At 39.5% G+C, this 10,629-nt stretch overlaps 2 protein-coding genes across 2 annotated transcripts; one reads left to right on the plus strand and one right to left on the minus strand.

Moving 5' to 3' along the window:
- Positions 1–232: 232 nt before the first annotated feature.
- LOC109916323 (gamma-crystallin M2) lies at positions 233–3,412 on the minus strand. Its single transcript, XM_020516044.2, has 3 exons — positions 3,310–3,412; positions 2,972–3,214; positions 233–514 (listed from the first exon to the last, which is right to left on the minus strand). Exons 1-3 carry the CDS (start codon positions 3,316–3,318, stop codon positions 239–241), a joined length of 528 nt encoding a protein of 175 aa, XP_020371633.2. The 5' UTR covers positions 3,319–3,412; the 3' UTR covers positions 233–238.
- Positions 3,413–6,654: 3,242 nt separating this feature from the next.
- Positions 6,655–10,383, plus strand: LOC109916314 (gamma-crystallin S-1). The gene is made up of 4 exons (XM_020516038.2): positions 6,655–6,715; positions 8,161–8,234; positions 8,352–8,594; positions 10,108–10,383. Exons 1-4 carry the CDS (start codon positions 6,655–6,657, stop codon positions 10,381–10,383), a joined length of 654 nt encoding a protein of 217 aa, XP_020371627.2.
- The last annotated feature ends 246 nt before the right edge of the window (positions 10,384–10,629 follow it).

Consider the following 10,629-nt stretch of genomic DNA (forward strand, 5'->3'; position numbering starts at 1 on the left):
GTTCTTTCCTATTGTGAAGGAAAATATTGGATTTATGTGAGCAACTACTCAATCAAACGTTCTTCAAGGCTAAATAGAGCATAAAATATTCTATTTTAATGTAATCACAATGATGTGATTATTGTCCTATATAATTCTATGAGAATAAACAAATGAAAAAAGATGAAATTGCAATGAAAGATTTTTATTCTGCTCACTAATATTTCAGCAAAGTAATATTATTTTTCTCAGCAGCAATTTAGAAATCCCTCATGCGCCTGAATGATCCAACAATTGAACAAGTCGCTCCCCAGTCGCTGTATCTCCTGTATTCACCGGGTCTCATGAAGTACTGTCGCCCTCTGTAGCTGGGATGTTCATAGAAGATCCAGTAACCGTCGATCACATGGCAGGAGTGGATTTCACGGTAACGGAAACGATCGTGGACAGATGGACAGTCATCCGTGAATTCCATCATCTGTCCTCCAAAGTCAGGCCTCTCGTAAATCCTCATTTTATAGGAATCGCCCCTGTACTGTTAAAGTAGACATGGCATATTGAGGAAAACAGATTGCTGAAGCCAACACATGGCTGCAATAAAATCAGACATTAGGTTAGGATTTCAATTATTAAAGGAAAGTATAAACAACCTCTTAAAATTTTTGGAATATTTAATCAAATTACGGTATTCTAGCTTTCATTCTTTATTTATTCTTAGATTTAATTGAGATTTAATATTCATTTCATACCCAACTCTAATTGTCTTTGGGAAGGTACTGCTGAATCACTTTCTTAAATACAATCAAGTATCTTTGTGCTATAGTTCATAGCAGCAGTTAAGAAACAACCATATTATTAGGTGCCTGAAGTCATTATGAACAAGATATTAGTTGTGGTGTATTGTGACAATAGATCAGAGCCCTGAAGTAATTGCATTTTTTTTACTTTTTAAGTTCAAAATGTATTGTTTTTCAGGGTTGGGTGGAGTGGCCATGCCAAATTGCCCATCGTGTCCGGGGAAGTGCACACTAGGTGGGTTAGCCATGGGGAAATGCAGAGTTATACAGATAGCGCAGGGGTAAGGTCTGGGTGGGATGTTCTTTGGAGGGTCGGTGTGGACTCGACGAGCCAAATGGCCTGCTTCCATGCTGTAGGGATTCTATGATTCTGTGATTCTAAGGCTACTGCAGAGAAACTGCACATACATATTCAGTGATTGTTTGGCAAAGTTCCATATGAAGTCGATGGAGAATTGCACGTGTAAATTATCAAGGGATTTTAAACAGAGAAAGCTTTAACAAAAAGACATAATGAGGGAGCCAACTATTTCTCCCCTCTCAGCAGAGAGCCACCTTTTGCTGACATGTTTTGTTTACCTTCCAGGTATACACAAGGAGAGGACTAAAAAGCCAGTTTCAACCCTCCTGAAGTGGACTCGGTGAACTGAGCAGTCTCATGTGTACCATTCTGGGATTGTGCATTAGCATGCTGAGAAGGTCACTGTGGAACAACTACTTTATAATTATTTCTGTGTTACAGATAAAGGAGAACCCTCTCCCATTCTGAATGTTTCAAACCAGTTATAAAGGGAATCAGGAAAAGAGAGCTTCTATCAGCTTACAAAACCAAGAATCTCAAAATCATCTGGTCAATTGCCAACTTCTGCTTTACCAGTAGTCTCCACTGCAATGATCGTAATGTTCAACTTTCCACTCCTCGTGAGCAATTCAGGGTCTGTTCTGCATATCCATGGTTTTTAATAATTATCTTTTCGGATTCACTTCTTATTTCTATTCTGCATGTTGTGTTTGTTAATTATCTTTACATTTCATAATTTATAAACCCAGTCTTTGCAAATTCAAGAAACCCCGGTTAAATTGGTTCTATTTGAGACATAAGAACAATGGGTCTGGGAGAAGGACATGCACAAAGGCACGGATCCAACTGAGAAGTCGATGAATACAGAAAAAGGAGCTGGTCCATCTCTCCTCACTTGGGAGCTTAACTGTTAGGAATACCACATGTGGAACCTAATGAATTGGGGAACTTTGCCCAGAGCCTGGTTGTAACAAATGAACTTGGGAGATTATTTTAGGTGGTTGGAAGGAGCTGAATTTTCATAGCAGCTGTAACAAGATGATAGTTTAGGCAAGATTTCAGTGAATTCCGTCAGGAAACTGGTACTGGTACTTCTGTTAGATCATCCTCTTCTCTTTAGCATTAATGGAGCATCGCAGCAGTACTTTCCAAATATAACAATTCAGATTATCTATGTGTTTTATATCTGTGCGCAGTTAACATTATTATTGGCGGTCTTCATGTGTGAGATATAAGATTTAAATCAATGTTTATCTTAATTTCATCTCTCAACTCTAATGCTAACAAATCTGAAGTTCTAATTCAAGATAATCTGCCAGGGGCTAAACAGCAGTAGGAAATTTCCTTTGGAGAACTCCAATATTGCAAAATTTGAACAGGTCGAGTCAAACTATGAAATGTCAGCATAAATAGAACAGTTGTTTGCCTTCTATAGACCATCCTGCCCACAAAGTCATAGATGGGATACCTTGGGTTCAGCCATCCACCTACAGTAAGGCATTACTCCACTACATCATATCCACATCAAGGATAAATCATTAAAATGACAATTAAACATCTTCTGTGACTAATAAGCCTGTAAATGGACACTGACATATTAATCATAGGTTGCCTCACATCGGTTATTCAGTGTGCTAAGCTATTCTCATTTCTTACACATAATTGTATAAAGCTAACTTTTGATCATGAGTGTGAATTCATCTTTGGAGACATACATTGTCAGTAGTCTGTTCAATAAATGATTAATATATATTAATTGAAAAATCATGAAAGAATTATAATAGAAGTGTCTTGAAAGATAGCTAGTGACAAAAATGTGTTAATGCCATTACAATATAAGCTGTACAAGAAAATAATTTATATCAGGTAAGGCTGTAAAAGCTATAAGACTTACACATGGGTAAGTACGACATGACCTGATGTTGTCATTGAATCCCATCCAGCGCTGGTAGTCAGGATATTCTCCCCTGGTCAGAACATACTGGTATCCCATGTAATTGGGTTTCTCATACAGCACCCACCAGTCACTCTCAACACGGATGGAGTTACAGCGGCTGAAGTAAGGGGACAGGTCGGCACAGTCACTGCTGCACTCATAGTGCCGACCCTGGAAGTTCCTGTCCTCATAGAAGATGATCTGAAGACAAGAAAAAAAATCACGTAAACAATAATTGGAACAGTTTTGTGTTAGAGTAGTTCACATAAAATGCAAAATGCAGTGGACAGCTCAACCTTTCCCATTTTGATTTCACAGTTGGATTCAGCCAACTGGATATGTTATTGCATTGTGCAGTTTGGTATTTATACTCTACTGAAACACCGTGGGAAAGAACATTTTTGTTATGAGAATGAGAGAACTGTTTCTCAGCAAAATAGAGCAAAGGCATGTGATATACATTGCAGAGAAACACCAGCATTCATATAACAAATGTGCCATTCATTCTTTTCATTTTGCCTGCATTCACTTTTATTGTGCTACGACAAAAAGAAAATCAGAGGATGAGATTCCACAGAGCTTTTAAGCTGGTGTCATCCAAAACACACACGTTCACTTAGCAACTTTGCTGAGTCTCATGAAAGTATTTCAATGTTCTTTTTTATAATTAAACACATAATCTTAACAGCTCAGTTTAAAGTCTGTTGCAGTACTTTTACCATAGGCTTATCTACCAGATATAGCTTACAAAAACGAATTCAAGTTTTCATTACAAATCTAGATCATTACCAAGTGGTTGATAATGAAATAATTGCTGATAGAATAGCTTTCTGTTAGTGATATTTTTATCATCTCAATAGCTGTGAAAATGATTTCCATATCTTTCTAATTCAAAAGTTGCTTAATTACAGAAAACAATATTTAACTGATCAGCTAAAAAGAGTTCAAATGTCTTGGGCTTTCGAAGAATAAACGAAAGTCTAAATTTCTGATCATTATTAAAGTTAATTTTAAAAAAAGTATAAAAATGTATCAACATAGTATGAATTTCAATTAGATCAATCTAACTGGAAATGTATTAGTGTTGTTGGCTAAATACTATATCCGTCATATTATTAGTAAAATAGCAAAAACATATTTGAGAATCAAAAGGCAAAATGATCTGTTCTTGGGCTGTGAGCATGTGGCAGCATCATTTCTGGATCCTGGCCCCATGCTACTTGAGGGCACCCACCTGAGAGATCTTCACTGAGGTGATCAATTAAGAAATCACATTTGGATCCATGATCCAATTAGACACTGTTGTATCAGATAGAGGTAGTTCCCAATTATAATGATTTTACACCAGATTCTGATATCGGTGAGGTAGCAAATTAATCCACTTAGAAATTTCAGGGCAGCAGGACCCTCATTTTAGTTAATCATTCACTGTTTCAGAGAATGTGGTCACGTTGTTTCTTTAAAAGATTGATGGAGGAACAACAATTATGGAGTATGTAACAGAAAGCTCAGTCCTAAAGACTGACAGTGCTTAGTGCGCACTAAACAAAAATTATTTTATTTTCACTCAGAGACGAATCAATGGGTGAATTTTATGTTTGGGTAGGTGGATATCCGTTAGTCATAACTACCTCTGAAAGTGATTCAGTGATCCAATACAAGACCAAAATATTTCTTGAAGTTATCTAACCACAATCTTGGTTGTAAATGGCTGTAAATGTCGGCCTTGTCAGCTTCGACTGCAACTTTCTTGTTGAAATGCAGCCACTGATCCCTGTGTTGCTGGTTTGTTTGGAAGTTAGAGGACTGCTTTCTGACCTTCAGGTTGGAAAGACCCATTGCTGAAAATTCTCCTCCTCTTTCTCTCTTCTTGAGCATTTTGCCCACTTTACCAATTCTGTTTCATCTCCATTCAATATTGTAACCAGGAGAAAATGTAACGACAGCCTTTATGACTGGAAGGAGGTGTTTTGTTCAGAGCCTTTGCAAAAACATTACCCTGCTTTGAAACATCCATACCCACTGCATGAAAATAAAAACTTCTCTCAACTTCTCCAAAAATACTGTACTTCCACTGATTCTGCAAAAACACCTGTGAGACAATGATGTCCCTTTTGGCATAAGGTGAAACAGAAAATACCTCAGCCTGGAGTTATGCCCATTTTATCTGTCACCAAGTAGGGGGATTTGAACAGAAGCCTGCCGTATCATTGCACAGATATTGGAAAGATACAGAAATAATTTAAGGCTCGAAAACCTCTTTGCTATTGAGAACCACTCATTGTCAATGACAACATAAATTAACTGAGGTTTTCCACATTCATATTTCCATTTAATTATCTGGGTATTAGAGATGGTCAGAATCAGTGACTTTACAGCTGAGGTTATTCTGTTGCAAAGTGTGAACTGTTTCAATCATTCAAAATCTTCCCTCAGCTTCCATTTGGAAAAGTCACACCAAATATTAATTTGTTCACTCGGCAGGAACATACAGGGGCTTGAGTGATGTGAGCTAAGGTGGGATTTGTGGAGAATTGCGTGAACAGTCCAGTGAGGTCTATCTTGACATTGTGAACAACTTATTTATATCTTTTATGCATTTCCTGAGTAGTGAGGTAAGTTTCTCATTTGGTAGCTGTGAGTTGCCACTTGAGGGGGATTACAGTTTATTAAATGCCCTTGGGCTGAATCTTATGCTTTTTTTGGCTAAGTGCCAGTTGTGTCAAATTTATTGGAGATGTTTTCACCAGGAGATCAAGCAAATTTTTTTGCTGAATCTGACAAAATGGGACTCATTTACAGCCTTTCCTGTCCATATGGTGTTCCTCGTGCTCTATTCCAGCTGAATCTTATTATGTGCCGTTCCCAGAAGAACCTCACTGCTGGGATATCCTAGATTAACAAGTATCCTTGGCACCCATGCCATGGTTAAAAGGTCATTGTGCATTTGGACAAACACTGTCAGTCCAGAACGATCCTGAATGGTTTTTGCTATTTGCTGTGACATGGCAGACAAGGGCAATTTGACATCCTGCTTTGAGGAGACGGGAGCAGCTGGTCCTGTCGGACAGGGTGGACATTGATAGGCTATTCTCTTTTCCCAGGTGGGCACACCAGACTGATCTGAGGTTGTCACCTGGGCCAGTAAAATCTCAGCCATGTGGGGGAATGCACAGAACTGTAGGGAAAGGGCAATGATCTTCTCTACTCTGCCAGTGTAAATGCCACCATATTATCACTGATATATTACGCTCACTCTATCTCTGCCCCTGTACCCACCTCCCACCAAGGTTTATACGCTACCCCTCTCACTGTTCCATGCAACAACTTCCCTCTCACTTTCACCCATCCTAATTCCTGCCATCACTAACCCGGCAGGCACTTTGTGCTGCCTACTCACTCACATGAGACACCTCCCTCCTTCCACCAAAAATAACAGCTGTTCCATCCACATTCAGTTTCTTCTCTCTTATTCCAGGAGAAAATTAGCCTACAATAGGGCAGAAATAGTCAAGAGTGTGCTCGACATTCAGCTTGTGACCCCTTACAAGGAGAGAGTGCTGACTCTGACCACCCCGAGTGTGAGTGGATCAGAGATGATACATGAGGGTTTTTAAAGGGCTGTTGTTCATGAGATACCAATGACTGCAGATATGGATATGGAGAGCCTGTGGCTAGTACCCATGAAGCATGCCCTGCAAAGTTGGTTCCAATGAAGGACTTTCAGAGCAAGCCGGGGTGGGGGGTGCTACTGAAGTCACCAGGTAACACATCGATAATTCCCGATATCTAGCTTGTTTGGCGTACCTTGGAAGGCAGGAATTGGATTATTAATGAGGTGAGTTGCAAGGTTAATGACACACTTATCAAACAATAATCCTCTTCAATTGGCAATTCACCATTGCCTAACTAAAATCTCTCCTCCTAGCCCAGCAGAAATGTAAAAGGTATGGCAAGGTGCTCCCAATGCTGAGATACAGCTCTCCAGACTTCTCATCTGATTCTCCATGATTCTCAGTGTAGGCCCCTTGTTCAGACCCGTATAAAATTCCACCCCTCAGTAACACTGCAAATCACCACATTAATATTCAGCTTCCTATCACAGCAAACAAACTAGACACCGAGAACTCTCAACATGGTAAATGATGACTTCAGCTCACTGCTGGTTATGAGAAGCCTCCATGTTGCTCAGAACTTAATACAGCTCAGGTTAGGAACCAACCACATGCACCCCTCGTCTATGGACAATAGCATCCAACATCTTCCAGCTCCTCACAAACATCATTACACTGCTCCAATCTAGTTGCAGCGTACTTATTGCAGGCCTGTATTGCAGGGTGCACCGACAACCAGCATTGAAAGGCTGCTGCTGCAAGGACACGTTGTGCGCAGGGACATGTTCCCAACTCACAGACTGGAGCAGACACCATCTTAGGGCTGATCATCTGACCATGTGGCCATGTTGGAAAATGAGTGGGGCCTAGTCTTCAGCCCAATCAAAGAGTGAACCACAATGTGCTGGTGGGCCACAAACCAGCTGCCACCTGTAGAGTCCACACACAATCCAGGAGTGTGTCTACGATCAGTCATTCATTTGGGGCGCTCACAGTCAGGGGTTCTACCTGACAGTTCTCTGGAGAATGAACTGTGGTCAGTTCTGTAGGCTCCCACCAGTTGTCGGGGGAATAATGCTGGAAGGCTCTCCTTGTCTATGATAGAGGTCAGTTGTGATGCACATGACACACCAGACAGAACCTTATTGAGCTAACCTAATGGGATGAATTGCCTATTCCTGTTCCTATTTTTCAATAGTTTTTCCTCAGTTTTATATCAGGCCTATGTTGTTATAATGCAATTGCTGAAAATATTGTCTGAAATATATTTAAAGTCATAATTGTCCAAACAGCTTTCAAACCAGACTATAGGAGGTACATTGGATTTTATTCTTAGTTTCTCCCTAAGTCCCAAAACCACTGCACCAGAGTACTTGAAAAATGAGGAGCAAACAAATTGAAAAAATCAATGACACATCATTGTCTTTCAGGTGCATATTTGTAATTCATGTGTTTTGCTTAATTTATTGCTGATTTTTCCTCCTGAATCATTAGAATAACAAAAGTACAGTCCATTGCAGCATTTCTGTTCAGCTTATAAATACCAAGCTGTGGGAGACATTGAGACATTCAGTTACGAAGCTAACTGTGAGCTCAAAATGGGAAAGGCAAGATGACCATTTTTTGGTTTTTGTATTGTATAGACATGCATTTCAATTTTATATCATGCATTAAATATCTCCATTTTCTAAATTAATGACTGCAAGTGACGTTTATTCCCACAGATCATCTTTTACGAGGACAGGAACTTCCAGGGTCGGCACTATGAGTGCAGCAGTGACTGTGCCGACCTGTCCCCTTACTTCAGCCGCTGTAACTCCATCCGTGTTGAGAGTGACTGGTGGGTGCTGTATGAAAAACCCAATTACATGGGATACCAGTATGTTCTGACCAGGGGAGAATATCCTGACTACCAGCGCTGGATGGGATTCAATGACTGTATTAGGTCATGTCGCTGCTACCCACAGGTAAATTATAAGTCTGTGATTGTTGAATCTTGTGCCAATAATATTTGAAAAATAGCCAACAACCTCAAGAACAAAGCATGTATGTGTTCTCCTCATTAGGTTCTATCACCGAACCTATACAAAATTAATAATTGGGTGATTTACATGATCTGCACTAATAATTCACAAGGTATTAAGCATTATAGTTAGCTATAGGGACTGTGGGTAACTTCAAATGAATAGAAAACCTTGCTGTCATTTCTACCAGCATATTTGCTGTGACTAGTTGTCCTTACTGTTACAGTAGTGAAGATATACAGGTAGGTTTTCAGGAGTACTGCCCAGATGAAAGAAAGATACATCTCCACCATTATCTCAAACGCAATTAGGGATTGGCAATAGCTGCTGGCCTTGCCAACAAGTTCACATCTCCTGCCTGAATAAGAATTCATTCAGGTAATGTGGAAAGAGATGGACATGAGTACCTGTGCCTCCACCTCTGCTTGAGGGTGAAAGGATGGTCAGCAAGTAGACATTTTAAAGCTTCAAGATGGCACTTCAACCAATACACTTCAGCAAGGGGAAGACACCCTCTAGGCGACCAATAATGTATAAATTGTGAATTTTTTAATCTGGTCACATGATGTGTTCAATGGAAAAAATTCAGGAAATTTACCCAGAAACTCATTGCCTTGCAGATTTTCATACCTTCCCTCTTTAACTGTCTGGAACTCGATTCACCATTGTAACGAGGCTGTAGAAACTGAAAAGCTATTTGCAGAGCCTGTTTTAATATCCAGCTTCTTGTGGTGATGGATGGGAGGAGTGTTTAAAAGAATCTGAATAGGGGTGGAGCCTTTGAACTTCACTCTCACTGGAGGTTCATCCATACCTTAGGGAAGATGATGGACCAGTGGTATCATCACTGGACTACTAATCCAGAGACCCCATTCATGGTCTGAGATCTGCGTTCAAATCTCACAATGGAAGATGGTGAATTGAATTCATTATTTTAAAAACATCTGGAATTAAGAATCTGATGATGATCATCAATACATTAGGAAGGGAAACTGCCATCTTTACCCAGTGTGGCCTATATGTGACACCGGACCCACAGCAATGTGGTTGATTCTTAACTGTCCTCTGGGCAATTAGGGATGTGTAATAAATGCTGCTTTGCCAGTAGCGTCCTCATCCTGTGAATGAACTGAAAAAAAGCCATCAATCAGTCCCAGGAATAAAAATAACAGCGTAGCTCAGTTCAGTATCTAATATCGATTAATTAGACTCAAATTTGTGCAAAACTTTACCAATTACAGTACAATGATGGTACAATTATTGGTGGTATTTATGTTAAAATGGAACTGTTGAATCAGGCACTGCTACTTATTTTTCCATTTTACTCTTATTTTAATATGAAAACTGAGTGATCAATTACTTAATGTCAAATTCCTTCCTTTTCCATAACTAAATATATAGACACTGACTATATACTTACAGCTGTATTAATGATATGATCTCATTACTCTTGTAGTACCAAGGGGGCTTCTACAGAATGAGGATTTACGAGAGACCTGACTTTGGAGGACAGATGATGGAAGTCATGGATGACTGTCCATCTGTCTACGATCGTTTCCGTTACCGTGACATCCACTCCTGCCATGTGATGGATGGTTACTGGATCTTCTATGAACATCCCAACTACAGAGGGCGGCAGTATTTCATGAAACCCGGTGAATACAGGAGATACACTGACTGGGGAGGCAACAGCTCAACTGTCGGATCTTTCAGGCGCATAAGAGATTTCTAAATTGTTACTGAAAAGAATAAAATTGTTATGCTGAAATATCCTGAAATATAATAAAGTACATTTTTCTTGATGCATTTTGATATCTTTGTTCATTTTCACATCTCTTGGAAAAAATAAATTATATTTTGGGTGTAGGGTGTGTCTCATACACAATATTTTAGCCGGAGATAATGATATAATGAATATCATTAAATTAAACAATGATATAACTTATGTTCATTAGATAGGTAGTCACATATCAGCTGA

Source organism: Rhincodon typus, chromosome 7 (genome assembly GCF_021869965.1).
Source record: "Rhincodon typus isolate 14 chromosome 7, sRhiTyp1.1, whole genome shotgun sequence".
Lineage (NCBI taxonomy): Eukaryota > Metazoa > Chordata > Chondrichthyes > Orectolobiformes > Rhincodontidae > Rhincodon > Rhincodon typus.

Excerpts from the sequence above, each read along its gene's own strand:
- LOC109916323 (XM_020516044.2), bottom strand. Across the intron at positions 515-2,971 it reads CATGTCGTACTTACCCATGT|TACAGGGGCGATTCCTATAA; the intron begins GTAAGTCTTATA and ends CTACTTTAACAG.
- LOC109916314 (XM_020516038.2), top strand. The coding sequence starts at position 6,655 with ATGACTGCAGATATGGATATGGAGAGCCTGTGGCTAGTACCCATGAAG. Across the intron at positions 8,235-8,351 it reads GTGAGCTCAAAATGGGAAAG|ATCATCTTTTACGAGGACAG; the intron begins GCAAGATGACCA and ends TTATTCCCACAG. Across the intron at positions 8,595-10,107 it reads CATGTCGCTGCTACCCACAG|TACCAAGGGGGCTTCTACAG; the intron begins GTAAATTATAAG and ends TTACTCTTGTAG.